At 44.2% G+C, this 27,455-nt stretch overlaps 2 protein-coding genes across 2 annotated transcripts in view; both read right to left on the reverse strand.

Moving 5' to 3' along the window:
- Window positions 1-9,024, reverse strand: part of LOC140469626 (uncharacterized) — a 321,689-nt gene extending 312,665 nt beyond the window's left edge. The window contains exon 1 of the mRNA XM_072566310.1: window positions 8,814-9,024. Coding sequence (XP_072422411.1) covers window positions 8,814-8,880 — 67 coding nt within the window. The 5' untranslated portion in view covers window positions 8,881-9,024. The remainder of the gene's footprint in view (window positions 1-8,813) is intronic.
- Window positions 9,025-10,036: 1,012 nt separating this feature from the next.
- The window catches only part of LOC140469286 (uncharacterized), a 70,214-nt gene continuing 52,795 nt past the window's right edge, over window positions 10,037-27,455 (reverse strand). The window contains exons 9-10 of the mRNA XM_072565628.1: window positions 13,398-13,533; window positions 10,037-10,230 (exon numbers count right to left, since the gene is read on the reverse strand). Of these exons, the coding sequence (XP_072421729.1) occupies window positions 10,037-10,230; window positions 13,398-13,533 (330 nt within the window). The remainder of the gene's footprint in view (window positions 10,231-13,397; window positions 13,534-27,455) is intronic.

Here is a 27,455-nt window from a genome sequence, read left to right on the forward strand (position 1 = left end):
GCGGTGGGGAGCTAAGAGATAAACGGGGGGGGGGGGTTAACTGAGAATACGATAGGTAGACAAAGGTGACGAGAAAATGATAGGCCAGAGAGGAGGGTGGAGCGGACAAATGGAAAAGGAACCATACAGCTCAGGAGGGTGGTACCGAGTCGGAAGCTTGGCACTGGGATAATGTGGGGGGGAGGGGAAATGAGGAAACTGGTGAAATCCACATTGATCCCGTGTGGTTGCAGGGTCCCAAAGGTGGAAGATGAGGCATTCTTCCTCCAGGCGTCGGGTCGTAAGGGTTTGGCGATGGAGGAGGCCCAGGACCTCCATGTCCTTGGCAGAGGGCGAGGGAGAGTTGAAATTTTCAGCCGTGGGTCAGTGGGGTTGGTTGGTGTGGGTGTCCCAGAGATGCTCTCTGAAACAATCCACAAGATATAGAGGAGACCACATCAGGTGTAACGGATACAGTATATGTCATTGGTGGAGGTACAAGTAAATTTCTGTCAGATTTGGAAGGATCCTTTGGGGCCTTAGACAGAGGTGAGGGGGGAGGTGTGGGCGCAGGTGTTGAACCTCTTTCGGTGGCAGGGAAAAGTGCTGGGAGTGGGGTGTGGGCAGGTGGGGGGGTGTGGATCTGACGAGGGAGTCACGGAGGGAATGATCTCTCTGGAACACTGATAGGAGTGGGGAGGGAAATATACCTCTGGTGGTGGGGTCCATTTGTAGGTGGCAGAAGTGACAGAGGATGATGTGAGTTATACGGAGATTGGTGAGGTAGAAGGTGAGGACCAGGGGATTCTGTCCTTCTTGTGCTGGGAGGGGTGGGGTTCAAGGGCGGAGGTGCGGGAAGTGGAGGAGATATGCTGGTGGGCATTGTTGACCATGTGAGAAGGGAAATTGCGATCTTGGAAGGAGCAGACCATCTGGGATTTCCTAAGGTCAAATTGGTCATCCTGCAAACAGATGCGGCAGAGGCAGAGGAATTGGGATTAAAGGATGGCATTTTTACAGCAGCTAGGGTAGGAGGAGATGTAATCTAGGTAGCTGTGGGAGGCGGTGGGCTTGTAGTTGATGTCCGTGATTAGTCGTGTCGCCAGAGATGGAGAGGTCCAGGTAGGGGAGCGAGGTATTTAAGTCGGTCCAGGTGTATTTGAGGTCGCGATGGAAGGTGTTGGTGAAGTTAATGAACTGTTTAACCTCCCCGTGAGAACATGAGGTAGTGCCAATACGGTCACTGATGTAGCAGAGGATCAGGTGAGGGGGTGATGTTGGTGTCGCTGTGGAAGATGGACTGTTCCATGTACTAGACAAAGAGGCAGGCATAACTGGGTCCCATGTGGGTGCCCATGGCTGCCGCTTTAGTTTGAAGGTAGTGTGAGGACTAGAAGGAGAAATTGTTAAGGGTAAGGACCAGTTTAGCCAGGCAAATGAGGGTGTCAGTAGAAGGCATGAGAGGAAGAAATGGAAGGCCTCGAGGCTTTTGTTGTGGCGGATGGATGGGTGCAGGGACTAGATGTCCATGGTGAAGATGTGGCATTGGGGGCCAGGGAAACAAAAGTCTTGGAAGAGATGAAGGGCATAGGTGGTGTCCTGAACATAGGTGGGGAGTTCCTGGACTAAGGGGGACAGGACAGTGTCAATGTATGCAGAGATGAGTTCAGTGGGACAGGAGCAGTGTGAACCTTTGGTAGGAGGTAGAATCAGGTGGTGCAAGGATCACAGATGTGAGGTTGAAGGCTGTGGATGGGAGATCCTTAAAGGTGGTAAGGTTGTAGATGGTGTGGGAGGTGATGGTTTGGTGATGGGAGGTGAGGTCATGGTTGAAGGGCAGTAGGAGAAGGTGTCTGCAAGTTGGCACTGGCTTCAGCACTGTAGAGGTCGGTGCGATAAATGTTCAGTGTTGCTTCTCTCTTTTCTATATAGTTAAAGAAGTTCTTATTTTTTTTAATGTTGCTTGCTAGTTTTTTTCTCACAGTTTATATTCTCTTTAGTTTATTTTTGATCATCTTTTATTGGTTTTCAGAAGTTTGCCAATTCTGATTTAACACTAATGTTTGTCACACAGAACCAGTGAATCCCTACAGTGTAGAAGCAGGCCATTTAGACCATCAAATCCACAATGACCCTGTGTGGGGCATTCACCCAGACCCACTCGCCTACACTATCCCTATAACCCTGCATGGCTAATTTACCCAGCCAGCACATCCCTGGACACTATGAGCAATTTAGCCATTCCTGATGAAGGGCTCATGCCCAAAACGTCGGTTCTCCTGCTCCTTGGATGCTGCCTGACCTGCTGTGTTTCTCCAGCACCACACTCTCGACTATGAGCAATTTAGCATGGCCAATCCATCCAACCTACACATCTTTGGACTGTGGGAGGAAACCTAAGTACCCAGAGGAAACCCATGCAGACACACAGGGAGAACATGCAAACTCCACACCGACAGTCGCCTGAGGTTGGAATCAAATCAGGGTTCCTGTTGCTGTGAGGCAGCAGTGTTAACCTCGGAGCCACTGTGCCGTCCCAAAAACATAGTATGCTTCTTCTTTCAAATTAAGACTGTCCTTAACTTTCCCAGTACAGGCTTCCCTGGGTATTGAAGAAGCCATTATCTGGAGAGACCTTTGTTATAAGGGCATGCCAGCTCTCTATATGCTGTATGAGTCACTGCTCACAATGAAGGTTGCTGCCACTATTCTCTCTCAGTGCAGGAAATAAGAGGGTCCACTATTCTAATAAGAAACCACTTCCTAGTCTAAATAGAAGAGGCTCCTGAACTTCACAAGATTTAGGTTATTATATGTTAGCTGTTAGTTCCAGGTCCCCTTGATACCATAGACATTGGTCTAGAGAATTTGAAGAGGACTAGACCTCACTCCATCAAGATCCTAAGTCGATCTGCATCCAAGTTTATGTGGCATCAGCATAGTGGGTGGTGCTAAAGACATTCTGCAGCATTAACCCTTTCAGATTCAAACACCAAATCTGTGAGCTCAGATATCAGTGTTTTGACTCATATTGTGATTGAATCAATGTCTTTGCTGTGGTCTAGTGAGTGGAAGCTATGAACTAATACATCAGTGAGTTAAGCTATTTCCCAGGGTGAGGTGGGGGAAGAAGCCCCTGTTGCTCACCTTCCACCCTACCAACCTTCGCATAAACCAAATCATCCGCCGATATTTCCGTCACCTCCAAAATGGCCCCACCACAAGGGATATATTTCCCTCCCCACTCCTTTCTGCCTTCCGCAAAGGCCGTTCTCTCCGTGACTACCTGGTAAGGTCCACGCCACCACCCCCCCTACAACCCACCCTCCCATCCTGGCACCCTCCCCTGCCACCGCAGGAACTGTAAAACCTGCACCCACACCTCCTCCCTCACCTCCATCCAAGGCCCTAAAGGAGCCTTCCACATTCATCAAAGTTTTACCTGCACATCCACTAATATCATTTATTGTACCCGTTGCTCCCGATGCGGTCTCCTCTACATTGGGGAGACTGGGCGCTTCTTAGCAGAGCGCTTTAGGGAACATCTCCGAGACACCCGCACCAATCAACCACACCGCCCCGTGGCTCAACATTTCAACTCCCCCTCCCACTCTGCCGAGGACATGGAGATCCTGGGCCTCCTTCACCGCCGCTCCCTCACCACTAGACGCCTGGAGGAAGAACGCCTCATCTTCCGCCTCAGAACACTTCAACCCCAGGGCATCAATGTGGACTTCAACAGTTTCCTCATTTCCCCTTCCCCCACCTCACTCTAGTTCCAAACTTCCAGCTCAGCACTGTCCCCATGACTTGTCCTACCTGCCTATATTCTTTTCCACCTATCCACTCCACCCTCCCCCCACCCCCGACCTATCACCTTCATCCCCTCCCCCACTCACCTATTGTACTCTTTGCTACTTTCTCCCCACCCCCATCCTCCTCTAGCTTATCTCTCCACCCTTCAGGCTCTCTGCCTTTATTCCTGATGAAGGGCTTTTGCCCGAAACGTCGATTTTACTGCTCCTCAGATGCTGCGTGAACTGCTGTGCTCTTCCAGCATCACTAATCCATTCAGTCCATCTAGCCCGCTCAACCATTCAAACAGATCATGGTTCTTTATCAACCTGAATGCCAATCTTCTCTAGTAACTTCTTATCTCTTGATATTATTAGTATCCTGAAATCGATCAATTTTTGTCTTGATCATGCTCAATAGTTGAGCTTCCTCATCCCTCTGGGATAAAGAATTCCAACAATCCACCACTCTAAGTGAAGAACATATATATAGAATGTACAGGAACAGACTCTTCAGCCAATCGTGTCCGTGCCAACTATGATGGCAGTCTAAACAAATCCCACCCACCTGCATATAGTCCTTATTGTGATTTGAACTCATGCCTTCGGAATATTATTCCAGTAACATAACTACTCTGTCAGCATTTCCTAGCAGCATCCATATAACATTTCGAACATAGAACATCTACAGTACAGCACAATATAGGTATTTCAGCCCAAGATGTTGTGCCAACCTTTTATCCTACTCTAAGATCAAACTAATCTACATACCCTTCATTTTAATATCATCCATGAGCCTATCCAAGAATCGCTTAAATGTCCCTAATGTATCCGACTCTACTCCCACCGCTGGCAGTGCACTCCACACACCCACCACTCTCTGTGTAAAGAACCTATCTCTGACATCTCCCCTAAACCTTCCTCCAATCACCTTAAAATTATGCCCCCTCATGATAGCCATTTCCGCCCTGGGATAAAGTTTCTCATTATTCACTCTGTCTGTGCCTCTCATCATCTTGAACATCAAGTCACCTCTCATCTTTCTTCACTCCAATGATAACAGCCCTTGCCCCCTCAACCTTTCTAAATAAGACATGCCCTCCAGTCCATGCAGCATCCTGGTAAATCTCCTCCGCACCCTCTCTAAAGTTCCACATCCTTCCTATGAGGCAACCGAGTGGTCCAACCAGGGCTCTATAGAGCTGCAGCATAACCTCACAGCTCTTAAACTCAATCCCCCTGCTAATGAAAGCCATACACCTTCTTAACAACCCTATCAAGTTGGGTGGCAACTTTGAGGGATCCGTGGATGTGGACCCTGTGGGATATAGGTAAAGCAATGTTACTTCTGAAACATAATTGTTTATTAACATCAGTATATAATTGTTTCAGCCAAATTGATAATTGCTTATTAACACCAGTATCAGCCAAAAGCTGAATTAATGATTGCTTATGTAAGGCAAAAAAATAAAAACTAACACAGGAATGAAAACTATGTGGAAGAAAAACATAGTTACTTTTCATTAGCTAAAATGTGCATACAGGAATGCAGACAGTTACAGACAGACAGATAAGGTGAAAAGAACATCAAGATATGCCAAGCTCAGCAAGTTTCCCTCATGTCAGCACTGAAGTGAGCCAAGTCACTTACAAATAAGGGATAGGGGTGAGAGTGGCCCGGCTTGGAATAGGGGGAGAAGTAAACAAGGGCGGAGCGCAGCTGGGCAGGGGCAGAACACAATAAGGAATATTGATAGGTTTGAAGGCCAATGAGGTAAACAGGGAAGTATGGAGAATTAAACTGTATAAATTGTGGAGTAATTTCTGGATCAGGGTGACTACTTGCTAATCACCCCTTCTTGCAAAAACCTCTCAATAAAATTCGCTGCTTCAGAATTTGACTTGGACTGAAATTTATCATATTGTGAGCTCTGTTTCTCACAGACCCCAAGATCTCTCTGTTCCTCCACTCAAGAGTTCTGCCTTTAATCCTGTAATCAAATTTGACCTTCCAAGATGAATCACTTCACATTTTGCCAAGTTGAACTCTATCTGCCTCTTGTCAGCCCAGTTCTGCATCCTGTCAATGTCCCATTGCAACCTACAACAGCCGTCAACATTATCCACCATCCCACCAAACTTCGTGTCATCGGCAAACTTACTAACCCGCACTTCCACTGCCTCATCCAGGTCATTAATAAAAATCACAAAGAGCAGAGGTCCCAGAATGCATCCTTGCGGAACACCACTGATCACCGAGCTTCAGGCTGAATATTTTCCATCTATTACCACCCTCTGTCTTCTATGGGCCAGCCAATTCTGTATCCAGACAACTAAATTTCCCTGTGTCCCATGCCTCTTTACTTTCTGAATGAGCCTACCATGGGAACCTTATCAAATGCCTTGTTAAAATCCATCTACGCCACATTCACTGCTCTGCCTTCATCCATGTGTTTTGTCACATCCTCAAATAATTCAGTAAGGTTTGTGCGGGCTGACCTGCCCCTCACAAAGCCATGCTGACTATCTCTAACCAAACTATGGTTTTCCAAGTAATCAGAAATCCTGCCTTTCAGAATTCTCTCCAAGAATTTGCCCACCACAGTAAGACTGATTGGTCTGAAATTCCCAGGATTATGCCTATTCCCTTTCTTGAACAAAGGAATAACATTTGCCACCCTTCAATCATCTGGCACTACTCCAGGAGACAGTGAGGATGCAAAGATCATCGCCAAAGGCTCAGCAATGTCTTCCCTCAATTCCTGTAAGCACCTTGGGTATATACTGTCTGACCCGGGGACATATCTATCCTTACATTTTTCAAAATTTTCAACAAAATTTTTGAAATTCCACCTTGTCTCAATCTGAAATAGCCTGTCCCTTGTTCTGAAATGGTGTTCTATTCTGGTTCTAGATTCACCAGCTGGGGAAAAGCCGCAGTCAACATTTACCCTTTTACATCGTATAAGAATCACCTAAGTTTCAGTGGAATAATCTCTCATTCTTTGAAACGCTGGAAAGTACAGCCCCATCCTACTCAATCTCACGATTGAAGGGATTGGATAAAGTGGTCACAGCTATACAGTTGTGGTCTCACCATTACTCTGTACAAATGCAGGAAGGTGCTTTTACTCCAGCACTCCAATTCTCGTGATGAAGGCCAACATACTACTTGCCTTCTGAATTGCCTATTGCACCTGCATCCTAGCTTTCAGTGACTTATGAACAAGGCCATCCACTCCCTTTGGACAGTAAAACTTCCTAATCTCTCAGCATTTTAGAAACACTCTGCCTTTGCTTTTTTTTTCTAGCAAGGGGATAAATTCACATGCGATATTCATGCTATATTTCATCTTCCATGTTCTTGCCCATTCGTGTAAGCTGTCTAAATCCCTTGCAGCCTCCTCACGACACGACACCGACATCCTTTGAACAAATAACCAAAAAAAACACTCTGAAATAGTGCACTGAAACTTATTATTGAAGGAACCCTTAACCATTCGACCTTCAAGGGTAGTTTGGCATGGTAATAAAAACTGGCCTAGCCAGCCTGTGGATTCCTAAATAAAGTAGAAATGACAACACTGAAAAAGCTGGAAATTTGAAAGTCAGAACAAGAAGTCCTGTGACTCTACAATAATGTCAGGCAACACCCATGTGACAACCCAAATCCATCTGATCCTGTCTCAGGTATGGTAGGAGCAGGATTTTCAGCACTCTTCCAGTGATAATGGCAACACTAACTCCAGAAAATTGGAAACATGCAGCAAATAGTAAGGAAACTAGCAGGAAAAAATTGGGCTTGTTCTCATATATCCACCTGTAGCAGATGCATCTATTCCAAACAGCACCAGAAATACTGGAAATCCTTCCTTTACTGTGCCTGGGTCAAAATCCTGGAACTCTTTTTGTAACATGGGTTACAATATGGGTTTAGCCACACCTTCTGACTTCTCAAAGTTGGTTCATAATCTAATAAGACACAAGTCACGTGCATGATGGAATACTCTCAACTTGCCTAGATGGACGCTGCTTCAATAACATTCAAGAAGCTCAATACTATCCAAGGCAAAACAGCCACCCAGCAGCTACAACATTCACTTCCTTCAGTCCTGACACAGGAGTAGGTAACTGCAACAACTTACTCAGGCTCCTTCACTAATACCATCCAGAGGGACAATAGCAGCAGTTACATGGGAACATTCTGTCCCCCTGCAAGTTCCTCTTAAGGACATAAGCCATCCTGACTTGGAAATATATATCACTGTTCCTTCAGTGTCACTGGATCAAAATCCTGGAAACCCAGCCCTAACAACACTGTAGGTGCACCTATACCACCTGACCACAGCAGCTCAAGGGGACAGCTCAGCACTGCCTTCTCAAAGGCAACTACAGACAGTCCAACTAACACTTCCCACATCAGTGAATGAGTAAAATACAGTTTCTGATTGGAAGGGGCTATAGTTTACTCATAACGAATCTCTTCCCATACCTTGCGCTGAACAGCTATGGAACAAATGAGAACTCTAAGTTTCACTTTTGACTTTACCTGCAAGAAAAAAAGTCATGATTTTTCCTGCACTTTTCCCAGGACCGTTAAAATGATCATTTTGATTACAGATTGGAAGGTTAGATCCAAGTGACTAGGTGATGCTAGAAGTTTGAACTGGTAATTGAGATATTGTTATCCAAAGGTATTGAGGGAAATGGAGTAAAGGTGTGTATTTGAAATGTGCTTGCAGATCAGCCATGATTTTATTGAATGGAGGAATAAGCTCAGGAGGCTGAATGGCCTACTCCTGTTCTTGACTACCTGTATTCCTATATAACCTACTGTGCCTAACTAATTGTATTTCATGTAAGGCCCCAGTAGAAGACATTTATCCCATCAACAACAAATGAACTTTGACCTGAGTGAGCAAAAGTGTCACAGCACCAGCTGATCACAGTCATCGTTGCACCATGGTAATACAAATTTGAGGATTTATCATGCTCTGGCTCAATGGTCTTTAGACTCTAAGGTCTGGAAGCTCTGCTTACCGATATGCACAACTGTCATGTGCGGAAGTTGGCTGAGCACACGCTTTTTCGTTGCTTCCTCGCCCATGACGGCCTCTGTTTGCAGATACTCAGCCACTTTGATAACCTCCTTTTGGGCTCCGATTAATGGTCCCCAAGGCTTCCAAACTCTTCCCCACAAGGACAATGGTGAAGAGAAATGTGGGCTTCCCACAACCAGTGCCTGGGATTTGCTGAATATCTGAAAGTGGAAATAGGTTTCAAAAAAACTTGAAAGGAAACAGGTAGCTGCATTTCTAGAGCCTGTCAAAACCTCAAGACATTGTAAAAAGTGCAACATAGCCAATGAAATATTCTTGAAATGTGGCCACAGGCAGCAACCATTATGGACAGCAAGGTGCCACATTCAGCAATGACCAGATAATCTGGTTCACCGACGGTGGTCGAAGGATAAATATTGGCCAGTGCAATGAGAAGAATCTTTCTACTGGTCTTAGGATATTTTATGTCCACTTGACAAGGCAGGTGGGATCCTGTATTTATTGGTGCATGCAAAAGACAACACTTCTGGCATCGTAGCACATTTTCATGCTGCACTGGAGCGTCAATCTAAATTTTCTGCCGCAGTAGGACTTGAATCCTTGATATTTTAACAAGCCACAGCTGACACCTAACTAAGTGAATAAAGACTAATTTTTAACCAATATTTCTACTCTTCTTTTCATTATTTGGAGATGCCAGTATTGGACTGGGGTATACAAAGTTAAAAATCACACACCAGGTTATAGTCCAACAGGTTATTTTATTTTATGGTCCAACCTGTTGGACTATAATCTGGTGTTGCGTGATTTTTAACTTCTTTTCGTTGCCTTTAATGATCTTTATTAATGCATCAACTTTGCATCTACTCAAACATCTGAAACTATCTTCAAGTGTTGCAGATCAAATTTGAAGCTTTATTGTTTGTTTCTATCCGAACATTATTCAAATGTATCGCAGGAAGAGCAGTGTCACTGACCCAGAGACATGCTCCCAGTCTGTAGAGTCAGGCTACACTCTCACAGACAGCTACACCCTGGTTTGAGGAAGAATCTACTGAGAAGCTTCACCAGTATAGATTTGAATTGAAGGTTTAATCAGAGTGAGATCATAAGGCACTCAGTATTCACACGGTTCTCTGAACAAATTTGTACAACTCAGTAATACCGTTACAAGCTTTGTGGCTAGGACTAGCTTGAGGGCAGCTATGTAGCTTCCATGAAGATACATGCCTGCTTGAATGGTGGAATGAAGTATGGAGATCTGGCAACAATGGTATTTGTGGATGTACAGTTGACAAGGTGATTCACAGTGTCCATGAGTCCCAGATTCTGTAGCCCACACAGTTCCTGGTGAGATCCACCCATCTGCTCCAGCAGACCCATTGTTGTAACAGGCCCTAAAACACAAAAAGAAGGAGGAAGTCTGCTGAGTGGGAAATATATCAAACACCTGATTCAGATTAAATAGATAATAGACTATTTTTTAAAGACCAATGTGGTGCAAGTGCACTGTCTTTTTCTCATACTCCACTGGTCAGAACCTAAATTTAAATTTATGACCAATTTACACTAATCTATCCATTTTGGAATACAAATCCACTCACTAGATTTCTTTAATAAATAACAGAACAATTAATTTATGATTAAACAACACTTATTCAATAAAAATGTAAAACATATTAACACATAATGTAGAATATTATAGTATAAAACTGTAACCTAAATAATCTTACACATGCCTCTTGTTAACAGAAAAATTAAAAATATATTCTCTCTGCCGGTAGGAACTGCACGAAAAATAATATTTGACCAAATAATTGTTAATTTCTGAACAAACAGAGGACAAGATTGAAATTTTCCAACTCTGCACACCACAGATGGTAGTACTGGGATCCTTTCAGAAGCTGCTCATTCAGAAGAATTGTAGAATGATTACAGTGCAGGAGGCTATTCAGGTCTACCATCTGGTCCAGTTTTATTACCTTGGGCCAATTTCCTGCCTTTTTCCCATATCTTTGCACACCATTACGATCCAAAAAGAAACCATCCAATGTCTTCCTAAATATTTCAATTGAGTCTGCCCTCGACCACGGTTCCAGGCAGTGCACTCCATACACTAACAACTCTCTGTGCAAGAAAGGTTCTCTTCACAGCAATCTAGCTGTGTTTGCAAGTCACTTTAAATCAATGCCCTCTGGTTCTTGTTCCTTTTACAAGCAGAAACAGCTTCAACCTATCTACCATGTCCAGCAAGCTCGTGATTTTGAAAACTTCAGTCAGATCTCAGTGTGGAGAGGAAGTCTTCCAGAAGCTTCTCAGGAGAACAGCTACTAATTTCCATCCCTTGCATTGGATTCTCAGAAGTTTTTCCAAAGCAGGTGGATGATGATGACTTGGATAATTTCTCTCAGAAGATCTCAAATGAACTGAACTCCAAATAGTATCAAATAGCCACAACTTCTGACAGCCATAAATTCAAACACTCCAAGCGGTTAGCTTACTGGCATTGCCCATATACCAATCTATCAATTTCAGAGTAAAAACCCACCAACCAGGCTTCTTTAATAAACAACAGAACAACTGGTTTATGATTAAATCAAGACTTATTCAATAAAGATGTAAAGTTTAATAACACTCAATGACAGTATAAAAATGTATCCTTCTAAATAACTTTACCTTGCCAGCTCCACCTCAATATAAATGACTGCCTGCAAGTGTCTTTGAAAAAAACCTGGTGTACTTTCAGTGACTTTAAAAAAAGGTCCATAAAAGCTCAGTCTTTCGAGTGAATTGGATTGAATTGAATTTATTGTCACGTGTACCGAGGCACAGAGAAAAGCTTTGTCTTGCGAGCAATACAGGCAGATCACGGAGTTAAATAGCACAGATAGTAAATAATAGGTAAACAGCAACAAACACACAAACACAGGTACAGGTGAATGTTAAGAGGTTGTGAGTCAATTCAGTATTCTAACAACAGTAGGGTAGAAACTGTTTCGAAACCAGCTGGTGCATGTGTTCAGGCTTCTGTACCTTCTCCCCGATGGTAGAGGTTGTAGAAAAACATTGCCAGGGTGGGATGGATCTTTGAGAATACTGGCGGCCTTTCCTTGACAGCGGGCCTGGTAGATGGATTCTATAGATGGGAGGTTGGCCTTTGTGATTGTCCAGGCCGAGTTCCCCACTCTCTGTAACCGTCTCCGATCTTGAATGGTACAGTAATACATCCAGACAGAGTGCTCTCGATGGCATCCCTATAAAAGTTGGCAAGGGTATTCTCCATCATGCCAAATGTCCTCAGCTGCCTGAGGAAGAAGAGACGTTGTTGGGCCTTTGTAACCAGTGTGTCCACATGAAGAGTCCAAGAAACCTTGTTGTGGATGACCACTCCCAGGGGTTTGACACTCTCCACTCGTTCCACCTCTGTGCTGTTAATGTATGAGGGGGGCATGAGTAACATCCTGCCGAAAGTCAATAATGAGTTCCTTGGTTTTGCCAGCATTGAGAGCTCGGTTGGTTTCAGTGCACCATTTTTCCAGGTCTTCCACCTCCAGTCTGTAGTCTGTTTCGTCGCCATCTGAGATTTAACCGATTATGGTGGTATCATCAGCGAACTTGTAATAATGGCATTAGTCTGGTATTTGGTGACTCAATCACGGGTCTAAAATGAGTTCAGTAGGGGGCTGAGTGCACACCCTCAGGGGGCTCCAGTGTTGAGTGTTAGTGAGCTTGAACAAATGAATGAATAAATTTTCACTGTTTTAAAACAACTGCTCAATAAAAAAAAATGGAAGCAATTTCATAACAATTACTACACCTTACAGTTGTTAGGATACTGGGGGAAAACTCCCATGACCATTTTCAAAATAACATGTCAGGATCTTCTACATGCACCGAAGATGTAATGACTGATCTAAAACAGGCACCATCAGCAGTGTGGTAATGCTGCAGTGGAATGTCAGCCTGTGCTACACAATCATACAATGCCTACAGTGTGGAAGCAGGCCATTCAGCCCATCGAATCCACACTGACCCTCTGAAGAGCATCCTTCCCAGATCCACCCCTTATCCCATCCCTATAACCCTCATTTCCCATGGCTAATGTACCGAGCTGGCACATCCCTGGACATTAGGGGTAATTTAGCATTGCCAGTCTATCTAACCTGCACATCTTTGGACTGTGGGAGGAGATCAGAGCACCCACGTGCAAACTCCACACAGACAGGGGCCACAGGGTGGAGCTGAACACAGGTGCCTGGCATTGTGAGTCAGCAGTGCTAACCACTGAGCTACTGTACCAACTAGACTATAGGCTCAAATCTCGAGAATGAGAATTGAACAGAAACCTTCTTACTCAGAAGCAAGTGGTCCACTACTGAACCACAAGTGGCAACTAATTTCTCCTGAAAGTTTTGTCTCCTTCATACAGAAAGGGAATATAGAAACAAAATCAATGATCAAGAGTGCAGTGACAAATGCAGGATTGCTTGAGATTAACATTGTAAATAGTTGATACTGGATTGAAGGAATCAATTTTGTAATCTTACAGATGCTTCCAACTTACTCTCTGCCTTGTTTGTAACGGGATTTTTAATCAGATTTGCCACAATTTCAATTGCAAACAAAGATGGAGCAAGGGTAACACAGAATCTCTCTCCCAGCTTCTTATTCTTCAAATCCGGCAAGTTTGCGAAGGGCACCTTAGATTAGAGAAGATTTCAGTTAGATTGGGTGGGGGAAGGAAGGAAGGAAAAGTACGAGAGAAGAGTGAGCAGAATTATGTTAGCTGTTATTCAGGTAACCAGCAAATAGCATGAACAACATAGCAAGACTGACAGGTATTACAAGATGAGTAATTGTAACAAAGGTACAATATGTACAGTTCAACACAGTTTAGTTGAATCTAGCTCCAATCCTAGTTGATGCCTGTACTTTTAGAACAGCGCATTTTTCTTTTTAAACGATTCCTGCTCCTGTCAGACTGTCGAGAATCTAAGGCTATATACTAGGTGAAAGTGTGGACTGCAGATGCTGGAGATCAGAGTCTAGATTAGAGTGGTGCTGGAAAAGCACAGCAGGTCAGGCAGCATCTGAGGAGCAGGATACTGTCCCGCCAGTGAGACAATGACACTCAGAGTCCAAGGACTGGCACTATCTCAAGTACATCATTGTTCAAGCATTCCCACATTACCTACACACTGACAGGCACTGATGACTGCTGGACTGACTGATGTACCATCTCATCAGCCTGGTCCCCGAACAGTGGAGGACACAGATGTCATGTTGCAAGAAGCTGAAAAATAGGAGTTTGCATAGTCCCAGAGGAATGTTACGTATTCGAGAGAGAGAGAGAGAGAGAGAGTTCACAGTTGGTGGTGAGTTTAACTGTGGAATTACTTAACCTCAGACAAAGGGCACGGTTGAAAAGGCTGGGCCTTCATGGTGACCTCACCTGGTTTGGGAATTGAACCCATGCTGTTTGCATTACTCTGCATCACAAACCAGTTGTCCAGCTAACTGAGCTAAATAAATTGACATTAAAGGCCTTAAAATTTCACCAAGGTAGCCTTTCTCAGTTAGCACCTCATCGGCAACCTCCATCCACCAGGGACTACAGTGTATCCATTGGGCCTGGTCAACCCCACAACCCGTTGTAACTAGGACCTGTAACATTTCCTTTATTTCTCTGCGCCCAATTATGATTATTTGAATAAGTGATACCCTACGTGATCCCAGCAATTCAAAAAGGCAGCTAACCACCACCTTCTCGAGGGCAACGAGAGAGGGACAATAAATGCTGGCAGGTAGTGATGTCCAAATCCCATGAATGAATAAAAAGAAAGGGACCTGAGCACAACTGCAGAGCTTTCACGGACTGGAAACTTCACCACACCTCAAGACAAAAGCAGAGTTCTCCAGGCAACTGAAGGCAGTGATGCAACACATACTCACAATGTAATGCATAAATGGTGGATAGAAACATCACCTGAGATCACATAATTAACAGGCACCAATGGTGTGAAGCTGCTTCAGTACTGTCAAGACCACCCATGGTGCAAGGCCCTAATCTGTTAAGAGACAAGCATGGAGGGGAGCTCATCATGGAATAAGTCAGTGCTCATTGGAAAGAACATTTTGACTAACTGCTCAAATCAGGTTCTGTCTTAATACAAACTGAAATAACATCAGAGAGACCAGATTCCAGTTACCAAGTCACCTTTTATTTACATGTGGGGAATCCTTGACACTGATTCAGGTCCCTCAAAGCCAGTTTTCAGAGTGAACCGAACCTCTGACACTCCTGTTTATATCTGTCAGCTTCGCTTCCGCACCAATTGCGAGTTTGCAGTTTCACATTCCACATGCTTATTCAGGACCATCGCACCTACCCAAACTTTATACATCACTGGACCTGATCTCGTGTCAACGTGCTTCTTACCCACATAGGGCCATTCCCATAGTCCCTTATGCCAAACTTTGTTTCCTGAAGTAAACTGCCTGTCTCACTCAGCAGAGTCTTGTGTCTGAAATTGGCAATACTGATGCCATTTCATCCTCCACCACCTCCCCCCCACCAACCCCAGCCCCCAACCCCCCAAGGTGCGAAAACATCAGATTTAACTTGGTGTGGAGTCTTCTCCCCATTAGCAACTCAGCTGGAGTTATCCCTGTAGTTGCATGAGGAATGATCTGATAATCAAACAGGAATCTGGACAGTTTGGTATCTAGTGAAGCTGTCGGCTGTTTCTTTAAGTCTGCCTTCAAAGTTTGGACTGCTGCTTCTGTTAGACCATTGGATGACAAGATGAATATCATCTGACTTTTGGAAATACTCAAATTCCTTGCTGATAAAGGATGGTCTGTTATCTGTGGCCAGCACTTCTGGGAATCCGTGTCTTGCAAAGGATGTGCTCAGTTTTTTCTAATCATTATCCCGGTGTTTGATGAATGAAATCTATGCATGTCTAGCCATCTTGAATGGGTATCCACAATGACTAAGAACATTGAGCCCATGAAAGGGCTGGCACAGTCGACGTGCAACTGAGTCCAGAGTTTACCTGGCCATTCTCACAAATGTGGGGAGCTGCTGGTGTTAATGTTTGTTGACACTCTGGGCACTGCCCCACCAGCGCAGCTATATCTGCAATCATCCTGGCCACCAGGTATAACCTCTTGCCAACATCTTCATTTTGGAAACCTCTGGATAACCCTGGTGCAGTTCAGCCAGCAGCTGGCAGTGACATTTGCTTGGACAATCACTCTTGCTCCCAATAACAATATAACATTCTTCACTGTAATCTGGTGTCTCCGGGTCCAAAAATGTTTCAATTTTAGTTGTGATGGTGCTTTGGCTTCCCCTATCACCACCAGCTGTTTCGGTTTGCCAGGGCAGGATCTTTCTTTACCCAAACTCTGATATTGCCTGTTGTGACTGCAAGGTTTCCCAGAAACTTTAAAACCACTGTGGACTGTTTCAGTGGCAGTTCCACCAGCAATGTATCTGCCAGCTGGAGGTGGCTCAGTGCATCTGTATTCGATAGTTGGCCTCCTGGATGGTGTTCCAACTTGCAATTACACACACTTAATATTAGAGCCCACCACTGAATCTGGCCTGAAGCTATTGGCAGCCCTGCCTTGTCCTCTTTAAGCAGGTCTAGCAGGAGTTTGTGGTCCATTACTGTTACAAATTTATATCCACAAAAGTGTTGGAGGAACTTCCTGACTCCAGATATGACCACCAAACCTCCCTTCTCTATCTGTGCGTATTTATGCTCTGCATTAGCCAAAGCCGGATGCATTGGCGATTGGGTGTTCCTCTTCATGGGGCCACCATGAGCTATTACTATTCCAATGCCATATGGGGAAATATCATATGTCAATACCAAATTAAAAATCATACAACCCCAGGTTACAGTCCAACAGGTTTATTTGGAAGCACTAGCTTTCAGAGCACTGCTCCTTCATCAGGTGGTTGTGGAGGACAAGATTGTAAGATTGGGAAATATGATTTTGTCCTCCACAACCACCTGATGAAGGAGCAGCACTCTGAAAGCTAGTGCTTCCAAATAAACCTGTTGGACTATAGCCTGGGGTTGTCTGATTTTCAACTTTGTACACTCCAGTCCAACACTGACATCTCCAAATTGTGTCATTACCAGATCTCGCTTCACTGCGGTGTGCTAACAACTTCGGAGATGTTTCTTCACTTCCCTGAAAGCTATGATTTGGCCATGTGACCGTTTTCAATGCTGACTCTTTTTAATTGTTGATACCAAAGTACCAGGTTGTGTGTGAACTTTCCATAATAACTCACCAGCCCAACAAAAGACCTATGGTCTGGTACAGAGGTGGGAGCAGGGGGCCCTTCGATGGCCCTTGCTTTCTCTTCCAATAGGTACATATCAGTCTTGTTGACTCTGTAGTCAAAGCAAGTCACTTGCAGTACCTAAACACAATTTTTTCCCTTCTAAGGCATATGCCTGCCTGGGAGAAACACCTAAGGACTACATCCAAGATCTCAAAGTGGTCCTTATTGGACTTCTCTATTATTAGCATGTCATCTAGATACATGGTGACTTGGGTTAGACTTCGTAAAAGGTTCCCCATTGTCTGCTATAAAATCGCACACACTGTTAACACCCCAAATGGGCAGTCTTGTATACAAACTCTTATGGGTATTAACTGAAGCATATTTCTGGGATTCTTCATCTAACCACAATTACAAGTACGTATCGCTCATGTCCACATTTGTGAAGACTGTCTCCCTTCCAGCTTTGTGAATGAATCCTCTGTGCGAGGGTATTTATCCAGCTGTGAAAAGCAGTTTACCTGGTTATTTAAAATTCCCACAAAAGGCAAACCTAGCAATAGCTCACCATCAGAACAACTGGTGCCACCCATTCTGCAAACTGTCTGGTTTGATGACTTCTTTGTTTCTCAGCCTTCTGATTTCTGCCTCTAATTTTGCCCGTAATGTAACTAGCAATAGGCAGGCCTTACAGAATCGTGGAAGTGCTTCCTGATCACCATGCAAGATGGCCTTGGCTCCTTTGATAGTCTCTAGACCCTCAGGGACATGTATTAGTTAGTAATGTGGAGTAATAGGGTAGGGAAATGGGTCTGGGGAGTTACTCTTTGGAGGCTCGGTGTGGACTTGATGGGCCTAATGGCCTGTTTCCACACTGTCAGAAAGTATGGTGCTGGAAAAGCACAGCAGTTCAGGCAGCAGCTGAGGAGCAGGAGAGTCTACGTTTCGAGCATAAGCGCTTCATAAGGAATGAAGGGGGCCCAAAGGGGCTGAGAGATAAATAGGAGGGGACTGGGAATGGGGGGGGAAAGGTAGCTGGGAATGCGATAGGTAGATGAAGGTGGGAGGTGGTGCTGATAATTTGGAGTGGACAGTGGAGCGGATAGATGGGAAGGAAGATAGAAGGAAGGTAGGACCGTTCAAAAGAGTGGTGCAAAATTGGAAGGCTGGGACTGGGATAAGGTGGGGGAGATGAGGAAATCGGTGAAATTGACAATTGATCCCCTGTGGTTGGAGGATCCCGGAGTGGAAGATGAGGTGTTCTTCCTCCAGGCGTAGGGTGGCTAAAGTTTGGCGGTGGAAGAAGACTTGCATGCCCTTGACAAAGTGAGAGGGGGAGTTGAAGTGTTCAGCCACAGGACGGTTGGGTTGTTTAGTGAGTGTATCCCAGAGATGTTCTCTGAAACATTCTGTAAGTTAGCATCCTGTCTCCCCAATGTAGAGGAGACCACATCGAGAGCAATCGGCACAGTAGATGACATGTGTGGAGGTACAGGAAAATCTTTGTTGGATCTGATAGGATCCTTTGGGGCCTTGGACTGAGGTGAGGGGGAGGTGTGGGTGCAGGTTTAGCACTTCTTGAGGTGGTATGGGAAGGTTCCGGGAGTGAAGGGTTGGGTTGGGTGGAGGGGAGGCATGGACTTAACAAGGGAGTCGCGGAGGGAATGGTCTCTGCGAAATACAGATGGGGTAGGTGGAAAATATATCTCTGGTAGTGGGGTCTGTTTGTGGGTGGCGGAAATGGCAGAGGATGATGCATTGTATCCAGAAATTGGTTGGATGGAAGGTGAGGACCAGGGAAGTTCTGTTCTTGTTGCAATTGGAGGAGTGAGGTTCAAGGGTGGAGGTGCAGAAAGTGGAGGAGATGCTCTGGAGGGCATCATTGACTATGTGGGAGGGGAAATTGCAGTCCTTGAAGAGGGCGGCCATCTGGGATGTTCTATGGTGGAATTGGCCCTCCCGGGAGCAGATGTGGTGGAGGAATTGGGAGCAAGGGATAATATTTTTACAAGAGGCAGGGTGGGAGGATTCTACGATTCTATGATGACTGTCATAAAAAAGAGATGTTTCACAACCTAAGCTGTCCATACCTCTAATAATTATGTATACCTCTATCAGATCCACCCTCAACCTCCTCTGTTCCAAGGAAAACAAACCCAACCTATCCCACCTGTCCTCAAAACAGACACCTCTCATATCAGACAACACCCTGGTGAATCTCCTCTTCACTCTCTACAGTGCAATTACATCATTCAGATAGTATGGAGACCAGAACTGCACACAACTGCCCTAACCAATGTTTCATACAGTTGTAGCAAGCCTTCCTTGCTCCTATATTCTATGTCCCAGCTAATGAAGGTAAGCATCCTTTATGCCGCCTTCACCACACAGTCTACCTGCGCTGACATCTTCAAGGATCTATGGACTTGTACACCAAGGTCCCTTCGTTCCTCAGAACTCCCTAAGGGCTACCATTCATTGTGTATATCCTTCCTTTATAAGACCTCTTAAAAAGCATCATCTCACACTTATCAGGATTAAATTGGGAAAGAGGCGGCTCAAAGGTAGAAGACAGAGGGTGGTGGTGGAGGGTTGTTTTTCAGACTGGAGGCCTGTGACCAGTGGAATACCACAAGGATCGGTGCTGGGTCCTCTACTTTTTGTCATTTACATAAATGATTTGGATGCGAGCATAAGAGGTACAGTTAGTAAGTTTGCAGATGACACCAAAATAGGAGGTGAAGTGGACAGCGAAGAGGGTTACCTCAGATTACAACAGGATCTTGACCAGATGGGCCAATGGGCTGAGAAGTGGCAGATGGAGTTTAATTCAAATAAGTGCGAGGTGCTGCATTTTGGGAAAGCAAATCTTAGCAGGACTTATACACTTAATGGTAAGGTCCTAGGGAGTGTTGCTGAATGAAGGTACTTTGGAGTGCAGGTTCATAGCTCCTTGAAAGTGGAGTCGCACGTCGATAGGATAGTGAAGAAGGCATTTGGTATGCTTTCCTTTATTGGTCAGAGTATTGAGTACAGGAGTTGGGAGGTCATGTTGCAGCTGTACAGGACATGGGTTAGGCCACTTTTGGAATATTGCGTGCAATTCTGGTCTCCTTCCTATCAGAAAGATGTTGTGAAACTTGAAAGGGTTCAGAAAAGATTTACAAGGATGTAGCCAGGGTTGGAGGATTTGAGCTACAGGGAGAGGCTGAACAGGTTGGGGCTGTTTTCCCTGGAGCGTCGGAGACTGAGGGGTGACCTTATAGAGGTTTACAAAATTATGAGGGGCATGGATAGGATAAATAGACAGTCTTTTCCCTGGGATCGGGGAGTCCAGAACTAGAGGGCATATGTTTAGGGTGAGAGGGGAAAGATATAAAATAGACCTAAGGGGCAACTTTTCCACGCAGAGGGTGGTATGTATATGGAATGAGCTGCCAGAGGATGTGGTGGAGGCTGGTACAATTGTAACATTTAAGAGGCATTTGGATGGGTATATGAATAGGAAGGGTTTGGAGGGATATGGGTCGGGTGCTGGCAGGTGGGACTAGATTGGGTTGAGATATCTGGTCGGCGTTGACAGGTTGGACCATGTTTCCATGCTGTACATCTCTATGACTCTATAGTATTGTTGTTGGCCCCTGAGGACTGGGGTTCAAATCCTGTGGAGGCAGGTAGTGAATTTTGAATTCAATAGAAATCTGGAATTAGGAGTCTAATGATGACCATTAAACCATTGTCAAATGTTGGGGGAGAAAAACAACCTGCTTCGCTATTATCCATTAAGGAAGGAAACTGCCATCCTTACCTAGTCTGGCCTACACATGACTCCAGACCTACAGCTATGTGGTTGTCTTTTAACTGCCCTCTGCGTAATTAGGAACATGCAAAAAATGATGGCCTAGCCATTAATGATTTCATCACATGAATAAGTTAAAAAATATTCCCATAAAAACCCGGCAACATCCCTGTCGCCTCAATGTCTTCTTCAGCAGTTACCTTCCTACCCACCTTTGTGTCATCAGCAAATTAACTGCCATACCATCTATCCCTTCATCCACATCATTAATATGACTATTAGATCTTGCCAAACAGAAATATACCCTTTTCTGACTACTCTCTGATGCCTAGACAGCTGATCATATGTCCAGTCCATATGTTAATGCGACACCACAAGCTTTTGTTTTCCATTATCTTTGACTTTGTACTTTTTCCAACGTTGACTCTGCCTGACTAACCTTAATTTTTCAGAGTGCCCAGTCATAAGACCTTTGATAACAGTTTCTACTGTCTTCTTCATGACAGATGTTAAGCTAACTGGCCTATAGTTTCCAGCTTTCTGTCTTCCTTTTGGTAAATAAAGGAGTTTGCTCTTTTCTATTCCAATGGAATCTTCCCTGAATCAAGGCACTCTTCAAAAATTAAAATTGTAATGACACATATTCCTTTAATTTTGGAAATGTGGATTGAAAATGAGGAAAATGGATACCTTGTTTAATAAAGGGAGAATGTGCTAGAAGTTGTTCACAGTTTAGAAAAGCAAGTGAAACTACCCCATGCATATGAGACAGTGTTTTTGTTTAAGGACACCAAAATCCTGACAAATTGGATCCATTTGTTTTCAATTCAGGAGACCTCAGTACAATAGTAACCCTCTGATCGTTCTAACTTCAGCTTCACACAGAGTTGGGGAGGGAACTACAAACTGAAGTAAGGAGTTGCTATAAGGGGGCATTTTCAGGATGGCAACTTCAATTAGTGCAGTACCACAGGGATCAGTTATGGGGGCACAGTTATTTACAAGATATGTTAATAACTTTGAAGATGGAAGTGAATCCACTCTTGCAAAATTTGCTGGTGACATAAAAGTGGGTAGGAAAGAAAGTGGTGAGGATGACACAGAGTCTGCCGAGAAATATTGACAGTTTAAACTAGTGGATAAAACCATGGCAGATAGAATATATTGTGAGAAAATGTGAGATGATGCACCGTAGCTGGAAGAATAGAGGAGTTAAATATAATTAAAGTGGAGAAGTCACTTAAAAGAGTCATTTAAGTGACTCTTGGATAGGCACATGGAATTTAGTACAATGAAGGGTATGTAGGTTAGTTTGATCTTAGAGGAGGATAAAAGGCTGGCATAACATGGAGTGCCAAACGGCCTGTACTGTGCTGTACTGTTCTACGTTCTAAAGCTGGAGCACAAATGGAATTGGGAATCTTTGCCATAAAACACAAAAAGCAACTACTCAAGTTCAGCAGGTAATAGGAAAAGCAAATTGAGTGATGACTTTCACTTCAAAGGAAATGGAATATAAAAACAGGAAAATAAAACCAAGACCTGTGGATCCAGAAATCTGAAACAAACGGAAATTGGGTCTGGCAGCATATGTGGAGAAAACGTAGAGCTAACATTTCAAGTTGAGTTTCTCCACCAACTTCTGTTTTTGAGAAAAATAAGGAAATCTTGTTAAAAACAATAGTTAGTTAGACCGCAACTACAATACTAGGAACAGTTCTGGTCCACTCAAACAAGGAAACAGATAATGGCATTGGAAGCAGTGCAGGCCCAGTTCACTTGGTTGATCGAGGCATGGAGGGACTGTCTTACTCTATAATACATTCACTTCCCTCTTCCAAGTCATTATAGGTTGAGTACATTGGGCCTCTACTCAACATAGAAGAATGAGAGGCAACCTTATCGAGACACAAGATTCTTAAGGGACTTGCAAAGGTAAAAGCCAAGAGGTTGTTTTCCCTTGAGGAAGAGTCTATGACCAGAGAGCATAATTTCTGAGTAAGTGGTCACCCATTTAAGATAGAGAAAAGAAGGATGCTTTTGACTTAGAGGGCAGCGAATCTGTGGAATTCCTTTTCCTGCAGAGGGCTGTATAGGTTGTGTCGTTAAGTACTTTCAAGGTTGAGACATACAGATTTTTAATCAGTAAAAGAATCAAGGGATATAGGGAAAAGGTAGGAAGGTGATGTTGTGAATGATTAGATTAGGCATGATTGCATTGATTGGCAGAGCAGATCAATGGGTTGAATGACTTACTTCTGTGTCTTATGATTGTATGGCTCCAGAACATACGGTTCCAAGAAACTAACCCAAAAACATTCTCTGAACTCCTTATCTAGTCTAACTTTTCTAATCTTATTCTTTACAGTCAATACATAAATTGGAATACCCAATGATTACTGCCTTGGCTTTATGACAAGATTTCATGTTTCTTCCTTTATAAATCGATCCTACCACTGTCTACAGTTAAAGGACCTGCTTCTCATTCTCCAAAATTGCAATGACAGATCAAGATATTACCTATATTGCCTAAAATAACTATTTTTTCATCTCATTGTATGTTGTACAGTGCTTATTAAAAACGTTCAAAATTTTCCATGCCAATTCTAACAGATTATGGAGGTAGAACCTCAATTATATAAAAAGTCATCCATTTTATTTTAAATGCTATATGCATTCAGATGCAAAGCTTTTATTTTTTTTATCATTTTTATAACTTGATTTACTTTTAAATTTATACTCTTTTTTTCCTCCTTCTCATGATCTGTTTATCATTTTTCATACTGATAGATTTCTCTTCCCTGGTTTTTCGATGTCTTCCTAACATTTATCTCTTGCCTCCACTATTTAGCTTAAAGTCCTCTCTACTTCCCTAGTTATGTAACTCACTCGGCCTGAGCATATTTCAGATGTAGACTCTCCCAATGGTATCATTCCCTCAGTATTGTTGCCAGTGCACCAGGAACTGGCACTTCTCCCACACCAGTCCCTAAACCAAACAATCATCTCTCTAACTAAATTTATCCTATGCAAAGGTTTAAGTAAAAATCCTTTGAATTTTTGAGGACTGTTACCTTTGAGGTTTGGTCTCTTAATTTGGTGCCTTGCACTAGAAACAGAACTGGACCAGCCACATAATGACTTGCCATAAGAGAAGGGCATAGGCTGGAAACATAAACAGAAAGTGCTGGAAAAGCTCATCAAGTCTGGCAGCATCTGCTGAGACAGAAACAGAGTTAACCTTTCATATCAGTTAGGACTCCTTGAAACAGCATCTAAAACCCATCCACCAACTATAAGGTACAAATCAGGACATTGAACACAACAGCACAGTACAGGCCCTTCAGCCCTCAATGTTGCGCTGACCTGTGGAATCAATCTGAAGCCCATCTAACCTACACTATTCCATTATTGTCTATATGCCTACCCAATGACTATTTAAATGCCCAGAAGGTTGGTGAGTCTACTACTGTTGCAGGCAGTGCGTTCCATGCCCCTACTACTCTCTGAGCAGAGAAACTACCTCTGACATCTGTCCTATATCTATCACCCCTCAATTTAAAGCTTTGTCCCCTCGTGCTCGCCATCGCCATCTGAGGAAAAAGGCTCTCACTGTCCACCCTGTCTAACCCTCTGATTATCTTATATGTCTCAATTAAGTTGCCACTCAACCGTCTTCTCACTAATGAAAACAGCCTCAAGTCCCTCAGCTTTTCCTCATAAGACCTTCCCTCCATACCAGGCAACATCTTAGTAAATCTCCTCTAACCCTTTCCAAACCTTGCACATCTTTCCACATCCTTCCCATAATGCGGTGATCAGTACTATATGCAATTCCTCAAACGTGGCTGCACCAAAGTTTTGTACAGCTGCAGCATGATCTCATGGTTCCAAAACTCAATCCCTCTAACAATAAAAGCTAACACACCGTATACCTTCTTAACAACCCTGTCAACCTGGGTGGCAACTTTCAGGGATCTATGTACATGGACACCGAATCTCTCTGGGTCAAAACAATGACTGCAGATGCTGGAAACCAGAGTCTAGATTAGAGTGATGCTGGAAAAGCACAGCAGTTCAGGCAGCATCCAAGGAGCAGTAAAATCGACGTTTCAGGCAAAAGCCCTTCATCAGGAATACAGGCAGAGAGCCTGAAGGGTGGAGAGATAAGTGAGAGGAGGGTGGGGGTGGGGAGAAAGTAGCAAAGAGTACAATAGGTGAGTGGGGGAGGGGATAAAGGTGATGGGTTGGGGGGAGGGCAGAGTTCTGCATAAACCAAATCATCCGCTGACATTTCTGCCACCTCCAAATGGACCCCACCACCAGGGATATATTTCCCTCCCCACCCCTTTCCGCCTTTCGCAAAGACCGTTCCCTCCGTGACTACCTGGTCAGGTTCACACCCCCCTACAACCCACCCTCCCATCCTGGCACCTTCCCCTGCCACCGCAGGAATTGTAAAACCTGCGCCCACACCTCCTCCCTCACCTCCATCCAAGGCCCTAAAGGAGCCTTCCACATCCATCAAAGTTTTACTTGTACATCCACTAATATCATTTATTGTATCCGTTGCTCCCGATGCGGTCTCCTCTACATTGGGGAGACTGGATGCCTCCTAAAAGAGCGCTTTAGGGAACACCTCCGGGACACCCACACCAATCAACCAAACCGCCCTGTGGCCCAACATTTCAACTCCCCCTCACACTCAGCCGAGGACATGGAGGTCCTGGGCCTCCTTCACCGCCACTCCCTCACCACCAGACGCCTGGAGGAAGAACGCCTCATCTTCCGCCTCGGAACACTTCAACCCCAGGACATCAATGTGGACTTCAACAGTTTCCTCATTTCCCCTTCCCCCACCTGACCCTAGTTCTAAACTTCCAGCTCAGCACCGTCCCATGACTTGTCCTACCTGCCTATCTCCTTTTCCACCTATCCACTCCATCCTCCACCCGCCCCCGACCTGTCACCTTCATCCCCTGCCCCACTCATCTATTGTACTCTTTGCTACTTTCTTCCCACCCCCACCCTCCTCTCACTCATCACTCCACCCTTCAGGCTCTCTGCCTGTTTTCCTGATGAAGGGCTTTTGCCTGAAACGTCGATTTTACTGCTCCTCTGATGCTGCCTGAATTGCTGTGCTTTTCCAGCACCACTCTAATCTAAACACCAAATCTCTCTGCTCATCTACATTACCAAGAATCTCACCATTCGCCCAGTACTCTGCATTCCTGTTACTTCTACCAAAGTGAATTACCTCACACTTTTCCACATTAAACTGCATTTGCCACCTCTCGGCTCAGCTCTGCAGCATATCTATGTCTTTCTGTAACCTACAACACCCTTCGTCATTATCCAAAACTCTACTGAACTTAATGTCATCTGCAAAATTTACTAACCCATCCTTCTATGCCCTCATCCAGGTCATTTATAAAAATGACAAAACAACAGTGGATCCAAAACAGATCCTTGTGGTACCCCACTAGTAACTGAACTCCAGGATAAATATTTCCCATAACCACTACCTTCTGTCTTCTTTCAGCTAGCCAATTTCTGATCCAAACCGCTAAATCCCCCTCAATCCATGCCTCCGTATTTTGTGCAATAGCCTACCGTGGGGAACCTTATCAAACTGCTTACTGAAATCCATATACACCACATCAACCGCTTTATCCTCATCCACCGGTTTGGTCACCTTCTCGAAGAATTCAATAAGGTTTGTGAGGCAAGACCTACCCTTCACAAAACCGTGTTGACTATCCCGAATCAACCTATTTCTCTCTAGAAGATTATAAATCCTATCTCTTATAACCTTTTCCAACACTTTACCCACAACCAAAGTAAGACTCACAGGTCTAGAATTCCTCGGGTTATCTCTACTCCCCTTCTTGAATAAGGGAGCAACATTTGTTATCCTCCATTCTTCTGGAGTATTCTTGTAGACAATGATGACAAAAAGATCAAAGCCAAAGACTTGGCAATCTCCTCCCTGGCTTCCCAGAGAATCTCAGGATAAATCTCATCTGGCCCAGAGAACTTATCTATTTTCACACTTTCCAGAATTGCTAACACCTCTTCCTTATGCACCTCAATCCTATCTCGTCTGGTAGCCTGTATCTCAGTATTTTCCTTGACCACATTGTCTTTTTCTACTGTGAATACTGACAAAAAGTATTCATATAGCGCTTCCCCTATCTTCTAACTCCATGCACCACTTCCCACTATTATGCTTGATTGACCCTAATCTTACTTTAGTCATTCTTCTATTCCTGATATAGCTCTAGAAAGCCTTTGGGTTTTCCTTGATCCTATCCTCCAATGACTTCTCATGTCCCCTCCTGGCTCTTCTTAGCGCTGTCTTTAAGTCTTTCCTGGCTACCTTGTAACTCTCAAGTGCCCTAAGTGAGCCATCACATCTCATGAGCATAACATAAGCCTTCTTCTTCCTCTGTCTGAAGGAATTTCCTGGATGAATGCAGTTCCAACAACAATTAAGAAAATTGACACCATCCAAG

Source organism: Chiloscyllium punctatum, chromosome 49 (genome assembly GCF_047496795.1).
Source record: "Chiloscyllium punctatum isolate Juve2018m chromosome 49, sChiPun1.3, whole genome shotgun sequence".
Classification (NCBI taxonomy): Eukaryota; Metazoa; Chordata; class Chondrichthyes; order Orectolobiformes; family Hemiscylliidae; genus Chiloscyllium; species Chiloscyllium punctatum.